The sequence below is a fragment of the Tripterygium wilfordii genome, chromosome 2 (genome assembly GCF_013401445.1).
Source record: "Tripterygium wilfordii isolate XIE 37 chromosome 2, ASM1340144v1, whole genome shotgun sequence".
Taxonomy (NCBI): domain Eukaryota; kingdom Viridiplantae; phylum Streptophyta; class Magnoliopsida; order Celastrales; family Celastraceae; genus Tripterygium; species Tripterygium wilfordii.
Window position 1 is genome coordinate 2,343,682 of NC_052233.1, and position 17,862 is coordinate 2,361,543.

Below are 17,862 nucleotides of genomic sequence, written 5' to 3' on the forward strand. Positions count from 1 at the left end.
GAAATTTGTGTTTTGCTGATGTGGCTGTATTAGAATACGTATTTGACTTGACTTTTTGTGTAATATAGGTGGGACCGGGTCAACAAAAATGTTGGCTCAGTAAATTGTTTCTCATTGCAGTAAGATTTTATTTTTACTGTTTCTTTTTAATAACCTAATACATCACTTCTCCCCCAACAGTACCGCCATGACCAAGCCACCATCCCGCCCCTAAACACGCGAAAATTCTTTCCCCCGTCATTTTCCTCCATACCAGACAATCCCTTTTGTTGTCATGGACTCGTTCATCTCCTCCGCCCTCGACGAAATCTGCTCGAGAGGCTCGAGGGGTCTCCCAATAGCCTCCCTCTGGCCAGCCCTTGCCGTTCCTGTAACCCCGTCCCTCAAAGCCTCCGTTTGGAGAAACCTGTTAGTAATTCCTGCCCTCCAATTAAAGGCTCCCAATGGGAGATTTTACCAACACGGTGACGCCTCAATTCAGGCCGTTGAGGACGCCGAGAGACTGGACGTGATGATCATCGCTAAGGAGGAGCTCCGGGACAACTTCGTTGGGCTCTACGATTCCATTACCAGCATTAATGTACAGCAGCGTCGCACGCTCGAAAGACTTGCTGTAGCTCGGTTGGCTTCTCTTGATCTTAAAATTTCAGTTTTGATATTGAACATGCATAATGCATAATGTAGACACTAACACTCAATATACACGCACATAATGTATTTTTACGCATATGTAAGTAATTTTTTTGTAATGTGGTTGTTTGCGAGTTTGAGGGTACAGGGATTATTACATTTGGTGATTGTTGATAGGAATTTGTATGGTAAACAAACTTGCTTAGTTCACTTGTTAGGTTGATGGAATACTCTCTTTATTTGGCCATAGTAAGCCAAAAGAAGATACCTTTTTTGGGTTATTTTGAGAGGAAATTGTTGTCTGTTGGTTGAGGATGATACGTGGAATAGTGTGAACGCAAGTATTTGCTCAATTGTAAAGGATAATTGACCCATTGATGAAAAGTTTAAAACATGAGAATTCTTGTTTGAATGGGCATACATTTGATCCAATCTATAAGATGTTAGTTGTCTAATGAGGTGAATGAAGATGCTCTAGTTACTGAATTATTTCCACTAATTTAAGAACAAAAGCTGTTTCCTGTGAATCGGTGATGTTATGACCAAACTGGGATACTTGCAGAACACATGGGATCACACAGAGTCAACTTGGGAAGGAATTTGGCATTCAAGGAAAGGACCTTTTTTATATAGTGAGGAACCTTGAATGCCGAGAGTTGATTGTGAGACAACCAGCAGTTGTAAAGACAAAAGAAGCTTGCGGTGAAGGGGATATCGTAAAAAGTCCAAGTGTGACCACCAATTTAATGCACTTATATCGCTATGCTAGGCATTTGGGCTCTCAGCAACGGATTGAGATTCACAAAGAAGGACGAAACTTGGACAGTCTTGGGAATGCAGAGGAAAGTGATGTGTTTGGAGATGACTTTAATGGAGATTCGATTAAAGAGGATGTGCTCGTAAAGGATTATATACCTGCCATGAAAGCAGTTTGTGAGAAACTTGATGAAGCTAGTGACAAGGTTAAATGTTACACTATGTGTTGGTTAGATATCTTTGGTACATCTTCTCAAAAAAAGAAAAGAAAAGAAAAGATATCTTTGGTTACATTATTTAATGATGCTGATTTTTTTTTTGTTATTGAAGGTTCTCGTGGTCTCAGATATTAAACAGGACCTTGGTTATACTGGAGCACATTTTGCACATAGAGCTTGGAGAAATGTAAGTAGTTATCTGTTTTGCATTCTGACAGCTTTGAATTTTCTATTAGTTTACCGGGTTTCCTGATGTTCCCAGCACAATGTTCTATCAGATTTGTCGCAGGTTGAAAGATGCAGGTATTGTTGAGGAGTTTGAAGCTAAAGTTAACAAGAAGGTCATGTAAAAAAATAATCACCCAATCAAGATTGTGTGAAGAGTCTTGAGTTTCATTGTTTGACACGTTTCTACGTTAGGCAGGTTGAGCGTTGCCTTCGTTTGTTGAAGAAGCTTTCTCCTAAGAATTTTGAGCCCGAAGCTCCTGGATTTGTCAATGAACAACCAGTAAAATTTGGAAGGAGATCACAAAAGTCTGACCAGCTTGTTGATCTTCCCATTGAATATCAGATATATGATATGGTTGATGCAGCAGGTTCTGATGGCTTGACTGTTGTGGAGGTGTGTACTTTGTTTTGTTTTGTTTTTAAATTTTTTTTTTTGTCCAAATGCTGATTGTGGCGTTAAATTATTGTTTCTTAGGTGACGTTTCCTCAATGTTTTACATGTGGTATCTGTGTCCAACCTACCTCATAGTTCTGTGCCCTCTAAGCCCGTAACCTTCCTGGGAAAGAAAGGATAATAAGAAACACCAAACCTAGGAAAAGAGGAGAAGGTTCTATTCCTTCTTTTTCAACCTTGAACAATATTGAGTTACTCCTCAGTGTTATCATTCGCATAGATGTAAAACTCAGACCAATGTAATAATGAAGGTAGTGGAAACTGTGATGTGGCAGGAGCTCTAATTTTTCACCATGAATCTCTTAAGATGGAAACTACTAAGAAAGATAAGAAGGAAAGAAAGGAAGACGAAGAGATGTGACAGCCATAATCTTTCTGTCCTGAATCCTCACGTTAGATATTCTATCTTATTCTTACTCTTAATAAACCACACAGCAGATTGTTTAGGCAAGCCATGTGATCCCCTCCAGTTTTACCATTGTGATTTGAATGGTTAAATTTCATTCCAGGAGGTCTCCTACTTTTGATCCTGTCCTCTCATTTTCTAAAATTTTGTTGTTCCTCTAAGTCAGTTGTCAAACTTAGTCCCAGTGCAAACAAAGCTAAATCAACTTATCAATATTAATAATTACTAACTGCCCCAGTTGTTTGGAAAAAAAACAACTAACAGATGTCTCTCTCTCTCTCTCTCTCTCTCTCTCACACACACACACACACACATATATATACCATCCAACCACTTAAAAGACTAATGTTGGCAATCATTTGTTTGACTTTAGCGACTGGACAACTCATAGAAATATAAATACTCGGTGTCAACGATAACTTAGTCATACTATTTTAGTAGTCAATGAGATTCAATCTATACTCTGTCTCTTTTTCAAATGGCTGGTGTTAAAATGATCGACTTTAGCAACTGTGCAAACTCATATAAATAGCACTGCTTGATCAAGAACATGGTGTATGATTTTACGTTTCTTTGGGATTGAATGCTTTGTTTCCAAGTTGAAAATTACTAACAAAAAAAGAGAAGACAAATGTGAGAGGGAGCTGATTGCTTGGAAATCAGAGAGTTATCTGAAAAGGGTTTCTCTTTAACTTGTGTATACTCTATAGGCATAATTTAATAATTATCTTTTACATACAGTGATTTTGCGTGCATTCTACAATTTGTGCATTAGTAGATATGTGGAACATTTATTTCTCTATTTACATGTTGTCTAACTGGTAAAGTTCACGATCCAAGAGGAAAATTACTTCAACAAAAAGAGATGGCTGAGATGAGACATAAGATTGAAGAATTGTCGCGGATTGCACAAGCTATTCAGCAACAGAGACTTGCGGAAGCCTATATGGAGATACCGGAAGGCAACTGCAAACCCTTGGACATACCGGAAGGTAGTCTTAAGGATGAAAAAAATTTATGGGTTGTAGAGAATCTTTTTCATGATGTAGGAGAGGAAGAATATCCATCACGGAACAGATTGGAGGGATTATCAACACCCATATTTGATGAAGAAGATAAAACCCATTCCATCACTAACTGTCCAAGTTTAGGATACATATGTGAACAAAAAACCGAATGTTAACAGAAAACAAAAAAATGTTGACTTTGGACAGCTAAGAATTCTCATTCAGGATCATCAAATTCGTTTTCATGTAACTGAAATCCTTAGTCAAAATAAAAGGTGTAGCCGAAATGCCTTTTCAATTCTTTTACTCATGGCTTATATTAATCTGATGATCAGTCAATGTGGGAACAGTGCTTGACAATTGATGATGAAATTAGTCTCTATGAATGTTTGTAACTTGGCCATTGTGTGGCACATAATAGTCTGTTGCTTCTATTATGGAACATTGTACCTCATTCTTTGGTTTTGCATTATATGTTCCTACACTTGCAAAATCTGTTGCAGTTCAACTCATAAATGTTTCTATACTCATTTTCTTGGACCAGGTGTGTGAGAGGCTTGGAATTGATAAGAAGAGGAACTATCCTCGGTTTCATAATATAATCTCCAGGTTCGGGATGCATCTGCAGCCAGAAAACCATAAAAGACAATTTGCTTATAGACTTTGGACATCAAAGAATTGTGATTCTGAAGCATCAAATGCATTATCAATTAACTCAAAAATTGTCAGTAGCAGAAATAAAAGTGTTGATTCAGATGTCAACAATCTGGATGTTCTTCACAGACCCACTCAAAAATTTCTGGAGTATGGTCATTCAGCTTCTGAAGCTGATTTCGCTCCTCCCCAGAAAGTAAATGACAAAGAGGTTGTTACAGAATTTGAGAATGGCATTGCTAAGACTAACCCAGTGCCAATCTCTCCTGACAACCAACTCTATGACCCAAACAGTATTGCTCCTGATGCAGAAGTTTATTTATCGAATACAGTGATGGAAACAAACCATGCCATATCAGAAGACATGCCTCTTCCTTTGTCAGAACCATTTGATTCTAGATCATGTCAAAACCTTCAATATGTGCGTTTGACTGCTGATGGTGCCTTGAGAGAACAGAGGATACTGGAAAGACTACAGGTTTTCTTTATGATTGATTTCATTGAATGGTTCTTCCACAAAATTAGCTCCAGTGCATTGTTTTATAATGTGGTATATATTATTACTAAAAAGAATATTTGGTTTCTTCTTTAGGCTGAGAAGTTCCTTTTGAGAGGTGAGCTATATAGGTGGCTTGTGAGTTTGGAAAAGGACAAGAGCACAACAACAGACAGAAAGACTATTGACCGAATTTTGAATAAGCTTCAACAACTTGGTCGCTGCAAATGCATACACGTCAATGTCCCCAATGTCACAAATTGTGGTCGCAACCGAATGACTCAAGTGGTGCTGCACCCATCTGTTCAAGGTTTACCTCCTGAACTAATTGGTGAAATTCATGATAGAATAAGGTCCTTTGAGAAGAAAATTCGTGGCCTGGGCTCAAATAGGTGCAAGATTAGTAACACAATTCCTGTGTTGGATGGAATCCAAAGAACTCAAATCCGTGCACCTTCTGATGCCAAAGCTATTGAGTCAGAATCCAGGCGTGCTAATGGCTTTGTTTCAGCAAAAATGGTTCGTTCCAAGTTGCTTCATAGCTTTCTATGGAGTTACGTGACTAGTTCTTTAGATTTGCATGATGCTTTATCAGTTGGTGATTACATGAATGGCATGAATAATAGTCACAGAAGTTGCAATCTGTTCTCACTTGAAGCAGCTATTAAAGCTATTCCTTTTGAGTTATTCTTACAAGTTGCAGGATCATCTCAGAAATATGATGACATGATTGAGATGTGTAGCCGCAAATTATCTCTCTCTGATCTGCCTATTAAAGAGTATAAACTTCTGATGGATACTCATGCAACCGGAAGACTATCAATGCTCATCGACATTTTAAGACGATTGAAGGTACGATCTGTCGATATTAAGTGGTCAGGCGCTTCTCTCTGTATAAATTGGTCCACCTCTAGTTTTTGGCTGAAAATCAAATGGTTGTGCTTCTTGCTGCACTGTTTTCTTGGTGTGGTTACTGGTTTGTAACTGGAGATCCAAATTCATTCAAAGTGTAGTAATGATTTTTTTTGATGAATAATGTTTAGTTATTTTTTAGCGTGTGGGAGGATTCGAATCTTCAACTTGTAGAAATCCTATGGAGTGGCTACCACTAGGCCAAGAGCTCCTTGTTAAAAACTAATATAATATATTAGTTGTTTCAACCTTTAACTTGTTCAAAATCCTAAGCAGTTAGTTATATCTTGCTTTCTATATTGTGAAAAAAAAAATCGAAAGGCATCAGGAATGTTTTATGCATCAATGTTTAAATCATTTGTGTTAATTTAATTGATTTAGAGTTGGCATCATTCAGTATTTGGGATGTGACTTGAAGCCACAGATCCAATTAAATGTTAATTAGATCAAGTTTATGTCTAATTTGTTATTTCGCACATGAAAGCTTTCATTTTTATTTGATTTTTCCCATCATGCTCGGGGATCAATGTTTGTAAATAATAAGACCATTATTTTTGTTTTCAAATCAATTTGTTTAATATGTTTGTTTAGCCTTATTTTTTAAATCTCAGTACTGTGATGCCTTACATTGGAATTTGACACAGTTGATTCGGCTGATAACTAATGGATGTGCAAATGTTGGAGGCAAGGTCCCACATGCCTCATTTACACATGCATTGGAACTCAAACCTTATATTGAGGAACCACCATCAACAGTCGCAACATCGAATATGAGATCTTTTGATCTTCGTCCGAGAATCAGACATGACTTTTTCCTCTCAAATAGAGAGGCTGTTGATGAGTATTGGCACACGTTGGAGTATTGTTATGCCACTGCTAATCCCCAAACTGCTTTACACGCATTCCCTGGATCTGCTGCTCATGAGGTTGACACTTACACTGTGTTGTTTTCAAAGTTCTTTGTATTAAATGATTTTAAAAGCTTGTTAAAATTAAAGTCAGTTAGTGCTACTAATTAAACGGCATACGTTTGTGTTGATGCATGGTGATTGGCTACTAATTAAAATCATGTGGTGATTATATCCTGTATTTTGTGTTCCTTTGTATGTGATAACCCTCAAGATTTATGGTATTTGAAATATGCATGCGAGAAGCTCTTTTTGACATGGTTGATTGGTACAGGTTTTCCTCGGCCGATCATGGGCTTCAGTTCGAGTCATGACAGCCGATCAGCGTGCGCAGCTACTAAAGCTTGTGTTGAAAGATGGTCTAAAGAAAAAACTTCCCTTCAATGAGTGTGAGAATATTGCAAAGGATCTTAATCTGACCTTACAGCAGGTGACCTTGTTTTTAAGTTAACTTATCTTTGTTTTCTTTAGCTGATTGGCAAGTGGAGCTCTTAGTTAATTTATTTTTGACCTTCATTAATTATATGATTGTGCCTCTTTTGGTGCTACATGCAGGTGCTTCGTGTTTACTATGATCAGCGTCATCGGCGTGTTAATTTATATCAGGGTCTTCAAGATGTCAATGGGGTTGAGTATCAAACACAAAAAGGTAGATGCACTTCTTCAAAGAGAAAGAAATCTTCAGAAGCAAGCTCACGTAAGTTTGCAAGAATTGACGCTGGAACTGTACAGTTGGGTGAAGAGCGACTGGCAAGGCAAGCTGATGCTTTTGACCCATTCTCAGAGGAACAAAATTCATATCTAGCTGTTTCTGGAGAGGATGATATTCACGTGCCAGCATATTTTGAGGAATCTGGTCCTAAGACTTCAGAAGGGCCAGGAACTCACGAAGTTGACCAATGTTATGCCTTAATGAGCCAGTGTGCATTTCCAAATATGAGACAAACTCGTGGAAGAAGGTTTTCATGGACAGATGAGGCAGATAGGTAAAAGAACCTCATATTTAGGGCACACGAATAATGTGCCAAAAGTATTGATCTGCAGTAATTTTACAGATATCATGGTTATCTTTAGTTTATCAATGGTTAACCCCATCTGAGTTATGGTCCTTCCAAAAAGTGTGTTTGAGATGGGGTTTTATATGAATATATTATAATATTGGAAAATGTTTTATTTATTTTTTTTCTTGATATTTGAACTTCATTGTAGTCTTGTGGTTCTCCGTTCTCTTCTGGCATGGTGGATCATCTGCTGGCCAGACTAGGGCTGTGCTTTATTTTTCAGGAAGAATAATAAGATTTTTGTATTTCTTTTTGTTCTTCACAAGTTTTCCTCTTTACTTTCAGGCAATTGGTGATCCAGTATGTAAAGCAACGTGCTGCTCTTGGAGCAAAAATTCACCGCATAGACTGGGCTTTACTCCCTGGCCTACCAGCACCTCCAAGAACTTGTGCAAGGAGAATGTCTTCACTTAAAACAAATAGAAAATTTAGAAAGGCCATCATGAAGCTCTGCAATATACTTGGTCAACGATATGCAAAGCACCTTGAACAAAATCAGAACAGGTTGCTCGATAATGATGGCTGTAGAGTGTTTTTGCGATGTTCATCAGGGGAAGTGCGTGACAGGGAGTCCTCTAATCATGTTGGACATACTGACGACATAGGTTTTGGGGAAGAACGGTGGGTTGATTTTGAGGACAAAGAAATTAAGAGAACCTTAGAGGATGCACTTCGATACAAGCCAGTTGGTAAAATAGAACCTTCCAAACTTGCTGGGTCTGTCCCCGAAGAGTTGTCAGATCTGGACATGAATGCTGAAGATTATGTACATACCTTCTTTTCTTTATTCACACTCATTTAGTTTATCATTGTATTTCAAAGAGAATAGTAGGAAGAACTTTTATTTGAGTATGGAGATAGGCGGGATGCACACCATACCCCTTATAATATGTGGTGAGGTTGTTTCTAGGAATTGAACCTGCTGCAACCTAGAGGTCACAAGTTCAATTCTTGGAAACAACCTCTCCACATAATCATATTATGTGATGGTAAGGTTTCCGTACATTCTGTTTGTCTCACCCCGCCCACAATGGGAGCCTTGTGTACAAGAATTGTTTACCTTTTTTATGGTGACTTTATACTTAGCGTGTAAAAGGTAAACAACTCTCTTGCACATAGGGATGACAAAAAAAACCGATCCGGGCACTATCCGCAGGATACCCGATCCATTTAAAACCCTATGGGGTTTGAAAACGGTTTTGATTTTGCTTTTCAAACCCGTCACGAAAGGATACCCGACCTGTTGCTCCGTAGTTTGCGAGGTGGGGACAAACATAATGTACGCAAACCTTTTCAGGAATTGAACCTGTGACCTCTAGGTTGCACTTGGTTCAATTCTTGGAAACAACCTCTTTATATTATGAGGGATAAGGTTTGCGCATATCCGTGCACAAGTCTTCCAGCTTTTTGCTGGTTGAACCTATTGCATTGGACATATTATTTATCTTGCTGTTTATTACTTCTGGAAACTGGATGACCAAAATCCTTACTTGTTTTCTTGTGAAACCCAGGGATGTGAAATGACTTCGTCAGCTGTTTGCAGTGACGGTATCCTAAATCTTGATAGGAATTGCCGAAGGGATTCAGGACGAAGACTAAAACATCATCAGCTTCATCATAAGTTTATTAAACTCTTGAGTAGAGGCACTAGTGTTAGTGGACAAGTCAATGGGTCACTGGCTGTTTCTAATGCTGTAGAGCTGTTTAAGCTTGTCTTTTTGAGCACCGCAACTTCACCAAAGCTGCAATACCTGCTGGCAGAAACTCTACGGCGTTATTCAGAACACGATCTTTTTGCGGCATTTAGCTACCTCAGAGATAAGAAAATCATGGTAATGTTGTTTAATTCAATACTATCAATGTTGATGGGTGATCCTGGTATCACCTACAAGTATCTGCCTGCCATATCTTCTTTCTTTCAAATTTAGTTGTTGTTTTTTTTTTTCTTTTTTTTCATTCATTATAAGTTAGCTAGTAGGATATCGGTAGGGGAAAAATTGCCAATGTTTTTTCTTTCGATAAGCAACATTTGCATTCTTAGGAAAAGGAATTCAAAAGGTGTGAGCTAGAGACTTGCTATCGACACTATTAACTTTAGGCTATAGCTGCTTTAAGTTTAGTTTAGTTTGTGGGTAAGTAGAAGCAGCTATGGTATTAATAGAAAGGGAAAAGTCACAAAAGAAAAGGGAGAGGTTCTTATCCTTGTTGTCAAATAGCGCTCAAGTGCCTAAGGAAGAGGTGCAGCGAATATTTCTTATTCTTTCTGTATTTTGCATTAATTAGGCACTCCTGCTTATTAGGAACAACGTTTTTCTGTTCATGAATTTAATCCGGAAGATTAGGAGAAAGGGAGGAGAAGAGATGAAAAATAATTATTTTCACATTGGGCTGAAAACTATGAGTTAAATACGAATTTACAGTAGACTCCTCCTTAAGATTGTGTATGGATATCTCCCATGCCCATCTTGAAAATGATGGAGCGAAACCTTCTAATGACCCCTTTATTAAACAGATTAACCGATTGATCTTCCATTTTACAAATGGTGGGGAATAAATGATGAGGTAGAGCGATGAATATGAGTTCTAAAATCTAAACTCCTTTCCATATAGACATAGGAAGATCAAATTGTTAATGACTAGAAAATGGAACTTACTTTTAGTTCGAGTATTGGAGGAGGGAGGGACCAAATCAGGGATTGACTCTTGATTGGTATATTGACATGGCTGCTTTTTTGCATTTGGATTTCATCAAGACCCAACAAATAGAAATTGGAGGTAGTAGCGGAAGCCGAAAAACCCTCCAATCTAGCCGTCATCTGTTTGAATGTCTGTAGTTCTTCTGCATAAAGGAGATTAGGAGAGTGTGCTTGAGCACGAGAGAATCTGTTATTTCAGGCAAGTGTGCTTGTGATTTAAAGGACTTTTCCTTTTGCTACATCCTCTATATTTAGTAGGATGGCCTTGAAGTTTCCTGCAAGTTGTCTTTGATCTGGTCATTCCCCTTGAAAGGTCCTCCTACCTCTTCGGAGGTAGAAACAGCAACAACTACCTAAGCGCACCTCTCATGGGTTATTGGATGTAACACAGCATTTATATGTCTCTCCTTTTGTGGCACATAGGAATAAGTCTACCTTAGGGAAGGGAAAGAGTCCCTTACTAGCACTTGCTATCTAAGTTTGTTAAATATGGAAAAGGTACTGTGGATATGGGTTCTTAAACTATGCCTCACTTGTTTAGCTTCTGGATGCTGGAAAAAGAGTTCCTTTTTTTTCCCCTGTCAGAAACCGTTATCAGGAGCTTGATTCAAATCTGTGTGCTTCACCTTTCACTTGTATCATTCCCATTAGTTAAAACACAGAGAAGAGTTCCCCATAATACCGCTATGATATCACGATGTTGCTAGCCCAGCAGAAGAGTAAGAATAAACTAAGAAGATACATAAAATTGAGTTCGGTTTGGGTCCTCGGTACCCGAATTATTTGGCCCTAGAGAAGAACTGTTATCCGCACTTTAGGCCTGCTGTTTTTTTTTTTTGGGGATAAGTCTTTTTCTGTTTTTAACTAATAGTAGTATTACCGGGAGCATACACTTGAACCTTGTCCTAGTTCAAGTCTTAAGGAGAAGTTATCACTAGGTTAAGAGCTCTTTGTTATTCTCACTTTAAGTCCTATGACAATTCATCTTAACCTTCACTTCCTTCTACCTAAGAGCTCTTTGTTATTCGCACTTTAGCCCTCCAACTATGAGAATTTGTTATAAGAATTTTGCTTTCAAAAAAAAAAAACACAATTGTGATAAGACATTACAACATCTTTGTACAATGACAATTCATCTTGTTGCTTGTGTTTTTACATCTTCATTCGGCTAAAATATGCGCATAAGACGATGGTTTTATGTCTAATATATTTCTGATATTAACATGCATGTTATGTCAAATAAGTTTGGATAGGCATGGGTGTTTTTTAAACGAAAAGATGCAATAGACGCAGTGGTTTTTTAATTGTTGTTTCTGACTATGACTCCAGACTGTGTTTTTTGCAATTTGATGGTCTATTTTCATTTAGAATGTGGTTACCTCTGGATTTGGTTGCTAAACATCATGTTATGCTTGTCGAAATTGTAGATTTTGACTTCTGAATTTTGTTGGTTTGTTATTTGCTCATTTTCGTTTCATATTAATCACTTTGCTGTCTATGTACTGCAATTCTAATTGGATCGTGCCATTTATTAATTTGACTATTGTTTGTACTGGTTGCATGTATTCGACCTCTGAATTTTGTTGGTTTATTATTTGCTCATTTTTGTTTCTTTTTAATCACTTTGCAGTCTATGTACTGCAATTCTAATTGGATGGTGCAATTTATTAATTTGACTGTTGTTTGTACTGGTTGCATGTATCCTTTTTTAGCTGATTCCCATAGGACATAATTTGGGTTTTACTTACTTTCCTTCATCATTTGGTAGATTGGAGGTGGTGATGCTCAGCCCTTTGAGCTTTCTCAGCAATTCTTACATGGTCTTTCTAAATCGCCATTTCCGGCTAATACTGGAAAGAGAGCTACCATGTTTTTGGGTCAGCTCCTTGAAAGACAGAAAGATCTAATTGAAGTGGGAGTTAATCTTAATTCAGATTTTCAGTGTGGGGACATATTCCAGTTGTTTGCTCTTGTTTTTTCTGGTGAGCTATCTGTTTCTCCTTGCATGCCAGATGAAGGTTTTGGAGAGACAGAAGACAGATGCTTGAAACGTAAAATTGAGGATGGTGAATTTCATGATAGTGATAAGGCTAAGAAAATGAAATCCTTAACAGAAGGTGAACTCATTTCTCGCCGAGAGAAAGGTTTTCCTGGTATAATGGTATGCATGCGTCGTGTCACAATTTCAATGGCTAATACTCTTGAAATATTTAAGGAGGATGATAATACTTTTGCCCGTGAGCTTTCCTTCAATGATAACGTGTCCTTCAATGAGAAAAATGTGAATCATTCTGAACATACCAAGGGAATCCTTAATTTTGACCGCACTTTCCCCGTAGTTGGACATATTAGTGAGCCTGATTGGGAAGCAATGACTGGCTATGCTGAGTATTTTCTGCCTAAAACTTGTAGTGAAGAGCAAATAGGTCTCTTTAGTTCTGATGTCTTCAAGGCTGTTTGTGCTGCTATTCAGAAGTCTGGTGACCAAGGTTTGAGTATGGAAGAAGTCTCCCAAGTTGTGTCTTTGCAGGGTATATCTTTTGACACACTCTCATTTCTAAATGACATTCCACACGTGTCTGCTTTTGATTTGGAAAGATTATTTTGTATAGAACGTCACCGTCTTGAATATGTCTAGGTGATATTTCAGGAGAAGAGACGGTCAAACTCATTATTGATGTGCTGGAAGCTTTTGGACAAGCTTTAAAGGTCAGGTCACTAATGTTTTTTTGTTAAGTATTCTCTCTTATTTTGTGAAGTTACTAGGACAGTCTACCTGCAGAGTAGCAGTGCATTTTCGCACGCGTAGTTGAGCAGATCATACCTTTGAGTCTCTTTCATCAGCCATCCTCAACTCAAATGTTGCGTGCCTGCTCTATTTCTGGTCTGATTCATCCTATTTCACAAGAATTTGCTTGGGTGAAGTTGCCAATACTTAATTGGTCTGGTAACTTGACTGTTGGGACTATTGTTCTAAGAGGGGGCACATTTTTTGCTTGTTCACTCTTTGTCAGCAGAGTTATTTCACCTTTAGGTGGTAGACGATCAAGGGGTTTTGTCAGACATTATTACATATTCTTTTCTTGGATATCATAGATCCATTAGAAGTGTCAAATATGGAAGCTAGGATTAGATTGGGTAGTAAGCTTGAAAACTTATCAGGTTTCTTTTCATTTTTGGAAAAAAAAGACTAAAATATTCCGTAAAAGAATTTTGCATTATCAAGTATTTAAGTTTTTACTATTATTATAAACATGTCTAATTTTTATTGGAATTCATACAGGTCAATGCATATGACTCTGTTCGCATTGTTGATTCTTTGTATCGCTCCAAGTTTTTTTTGACCTCAATGGCTGGCTTCTGTTATGATCGTAGTCCAGCTTCGTTGGCCAAGTCCCTTGAGAGAGGTCAAGATGGCAATATCATTCCACAGCCTGAAGATCATGATTTTAGTAGCTCGATGCCACAGAAGGATGTGAGCATGAATGTTGATAAACACAAAATTACTATTCTGAATCTTCCTGAAGAGTTGGCTCTACAATCAAGTGGCATTAAAAGTACCAATGGGCATGAAGACCATACACAAGGAGTTGGATCATTTAAAGTGAATACAGGGGGTGAAACCTACAAATTTCTCTCTGGTGAAATAAATATGCCAATAATACCGTGGATAAATGGAGATGGAACCATCAACAGAGTCGTCTACAATGGCCTTGTACGCCGTGTTATTGGTATTGTCATGCAAAATCCTGGAATTTTAGAGGTATACTACTTTCCATGCACACTTCCTCTTCTATGGTTTGCAAGACTTTGCTTTTGAATGATATAACCTCGGGCTTAATGCATAGCGAAAATGGTGAGTGCAAGTCACAGAGTCTACAGGTTTTTAGTGCTTATAATTACGTCCAAGTTTTTTCTAGTTTTTAGCTTGTACGTCACAAATATCTTCGTTGAATTTCCTACTTGGAATTTTTTTTTAATTAAGGGAATATTGTGGTAAAATTTCTGTTGATGGCCACTGTTGTTTAGTGGCTGCAAATGTTGGGCTTCATGCCTGGTGCAGATCAAATTTTATTCCTCAGACAAGGGAAGTGAGGGGGGAAAAAAAAAAGAACCGAGTTCCTTTGATTTGATGTTACTCTGAGAAAATACTATTATCAATGGTTCTTTATTTTTGGTTTTATGGTCCAGCCATGATTTCCTTGTCTTATTAGTCAATTCTGAATGAAGCTCCTTTAAGTTGCAGTCCACATTTTGCTCTTCTAGTTGGCTTGTATAAACCGCCAGTTTGTAAACCTTCTTTAAATCGAAGCATGCGAATGCCAAAAGATTTTTTCTTATTCAAGAAATTACTCCCTTATGTTTGCTATGTGGTTTGTTTCATTGATCTTATGGAATATTAAATGAAACACCGTTTCTAACATAAGTTTCTCTTCATTGCTTGTCAGGATGATATTATCCACCGGATGGATGTATTAAATCCCCAGGTATGCTATTTTATTTTTTAATTGATAGAAATTTTATGGTGGAGCATTGTTCTATCTTGAAACTCTAGGGTCTTTACTCTTTAATACCTCGCATCTAATCCTATGAGAAGTTTGAAAAGAGAATCATTGCACTTCTTGTTTTATCTTGGCAAACAAGGGAAATATTATTACTCTACGAGATAATAGAAGCTTTTTTAAATTGTGTGATATTAGTATTGTCTCATTTGTATGTTGCAGGGAATTATTGTCAAAGTCAACTCTGCTTAGAGAATTATTTCTGATCTCAGGAAAAATGAGATCAATTAAACAATAGTACAGATTGTCAAGCTGGTTTCCTGCTAGGATAAGGTGTGTCCCATGTCAGTTGGCAATGGTCATTAGCATAAAGGGGAACTTTCATGTTGGGGAACAATGGAAATATTGTTATCCTACTCGACATTGGAAGCATTTCATGTTTGTTAGAATATAATATAAATGATGTGAAATGCTCCAACCCAACAAGTTAACTTGTTGGGTTGAATGTCAAAGTAACTAATGTTAATATACTATCCGAGCTGGAGCTCTTGGGTTCGAACCTTAGCTTCTGCAATTTAACCTCCCATTTATTGTTGTGCCAAGTGTGGGTCCTTGTGTGAGTCCCTAGTCTGGGCCTTGTTTGTTGGGCACATGTTAGACCGTCGAAGTTGTCCAGGCCACACGTGAGGGAGAATGTTAGAATATAATATAAATGATGTGAAATTCCCCAACCCAACAAGTAAACTTATTGAGTTGAATGGCAAAGTAACTAATTTTAACAACGTTATTTGATCAATTTGTATGTTAACTGCTCGTCCTTGGTGTAGTTGTGGGTTGCGCCCCTTTGGTGCTTGAATAAATTTTTTCTACATGGATGGCAAATTCATCATTTGGGAAAATGCAATCAATTAAAGTACTGAACAATGCTCGAGACTTTTGAGCTGGTACAATGACTAGCAGAACATGAATAATTAGCTTGTCTGTTAAATTATGCTAATCTCAGGGAAGATTAACCTTGCAATTTCTATTACTGCCTAGCTATTATGCTGTGACTGTCTTTGGATGCAAGAGCTGACTTTGGATACAAGAGCTGACTTTTGATACAAGAGTTGAGAGCAACACCATATTGTCGCTAATGTTCTTGCATGCATCAATCAAGGATGAATTGCTTTTGCACTTGTACTTCCGGAGAAGTTAGTTTTCTCCTAATGCTACAAATACGATGTTGAATGGTAAAATTTAGCAGTAACTCATACTACACGGGAAAAAAAAAAGTCATGATTGAAATAGCAAATCAGGTGTGGCTGGTACTATGCAAAAAAGTAAGTAGTAGTAATTTTGTGCATTTGCTGGTCTCCATGCTTAGCATGTGAGAAAGATGTAAACTCTCATATTGTTTGACCTCTAGTTCGCATTTATTATCATATAAGCTATATGACCATTTTCTATGCTCTTTATCTGAACAACTGATCGTGATGGCTTCCAAATCTTCTGCAGAGTTGTAGAAAACTGTTGGAGTTGATGATTCTGGATAAACACCTCATAGTGAAGAAGATATATCAAACGGCTCCGATTGCTCCCCCTGCCTTACTCGGGTCTCTCTTTGCGAGCAGCTCCAGGGAACCTGAACCTAGGTTGGTGTGTCGTAGTCATGTTTTTGCCAATCCCATGAGTGCAAATTTGCTGTAAGAGAAGTGCAGCTTGCTCGTTTACTGTATTACATTTTGTTGTCATTGCCCTCTCGACTCGAGATGCCATTCACGGATTGCCTTGCAATCTGAACCGAGGCCGACGGGACTCTACGTCTGGGTCTTATTATATCTCAAACTCGGATTAGGAAGAGTGCCCTTGAACTACAGATCAATCATAATAAACAATAAAAGAAAAGAAATGATTCTCCTGCCGGCGGGAAAGGAAAAAAAGGAGGGGGGTCCGGAGAGGCGATGATATTCTGGACTGTAACAATTTTAGCTTGTTCCTGTATCATGAGTATTAAAGTAGGTGTGTGCAAGAACATGAGTTTGTATTTGAAATTGTGAATATATTTGTACATGTATATAACCGAGCATGTGCATGAACGAGCACACACATATATATGAACCTTTTCCTACCAAGGAGCTTCATGGGCATTAAAATTAAACTTTTTTTTTCCCTGAGTTGGGGTTTTTTTAGCTGTTAAATGACGACCTGATCTTATGGATTTTGTTCAATATAATCCTTCTTTCACTGAGGTATTGTTGTGCAAAAAATAGTTCAAGGTCAAAAGGCTTGGCCCAGTGCTATTGTCACTAGTCCCTCTTCACACATATCAGACTTGGAACTCACCCTAACCTTGGTACTCTACCCACATGACTCACGTCACCAAAAAGGGGTTCATGGAAGATCACAACAGTAATATGCTCTTCCTCTCTCCCTTACATTTCATTTTCTCAAGTCCACCATCGGATCACTAACTACAACACTTGGCCATTCTATGCATTGGAGCCCTTGGCACTCCCTCGGCTACACTCTACACGAAGGTGCTAATCGAACTCTACCGGTTTCATGCCACGCCAAGAGCTGCTCGTCAACTCACCCTCTACATGGAGGTGCTCATTGTACTCTACTGGTCATGCCCTACAAGGAGATGTTCCTAGCATTCAACCAATCACACTCAACAGAGGAGTTAATCTACCTTAAGCAATCACTACAACAAAGGGGTGATTTTGTGACGGAATTTAGCCACAGAATAATTTCCGTGGCTAAATTTACAATTAGCGATGGAATTCAGTCAAAGTTCTGTTGCAAAAGTTAATTTAACAGCTGACTAGGTTTGCGACGGCATTAGTGACGGAAATTTCCGTGGTGAATATATTCCGTCACTAATTTCGTGACAAAATTAAACACCAAATCCAGTTAAAAGTTGTGATGGATTTTGCGACGGCTTTTTGCCAC

At 38.1% G+C, this 17,862-nt stretch overlaps 1 protein-coding gene across 5 annotated transcripts; it reads left to right on the plus strand.

Moving 5' to 3' along the window:
* The first annotated feature begins 187 nt into the window (after positions 1-187).
* Positions 188-17,084, plus strand: LOC120013139. 5 transcript variants are annotated; one of them, XR_005471368.1, is made up of 18 exons: positions 188-621; positions 1,193-1,592; positions 1,717-1,791; positions 1,883-1,945; positions 2,029-2,226; positions 4,244-4,831; positions 4,946-5,701; positions 6,406-6,687; positions 6,944-7,099; positions 7,225-7,655; positions 8,016-8,496; positions 9,242-9,562; positions 12,195-12,957; positions 13,065-13,135; positions 13,710-14,189; positions 14,875-14,913; positions 15,151-15,261; positions 16,426-16,557. XR_005471368.1 is itself a non-coding variant. In XM_038864836.1 (17 exons), the coding sequence occupies exons 1-17, from the start codon at positions 275-277 to the stop codon at positions 16,615-16,617; spliced, it is 5,643 nt and encodes a 1,880-aa protein (XP_038720764.1). In that variant the 5' UTR covers positions 188-274; the 3' UTR covers positions 16,618-17,084. The 5 variants fall into 5 exon arrangements, 4 of the variants coding, with proteins under 4 accessions (XP_038720764.1, XP_038720773.1, XP_038720785.1 ...); XM_038864836.1 differs by lacking the exon at positions 15,151-15,261 and having other exon boundaries at positions 16,426-17,084; XM_038864845.1 differs by lacking the exon at positions 15,151-15,261 and having other exon boundaries at positions 13,077-13,135; positions 16,426-17,084.
* The last annotated feature ends 778 nt before the right edge of the window (positions 17,085-17,862 follow it).

Coding starts and splice junctions, on each gene's coding strand:
- LOC120013139 (XM_038864836.1), top strand. CDS start 275: ATGGACTCGTTCATCTCCTCCGCCCTCGACGAAATCTGCTCGAGAGGC. Junction 7,100..7,224: donor TTAATCTGACCTTACAGCAG/GTGACCTTGTTT, acceptor TGCTACATGCAG/GTGCTTCGTGTTTACTATGA. Junction 12,958..13,064: donor CCAAGTTGTGTCTTTGCAGG/GTATATCTTTTG, acceptor GAATATGTCTAG/GTGATATTTCAGGAGAAGAG.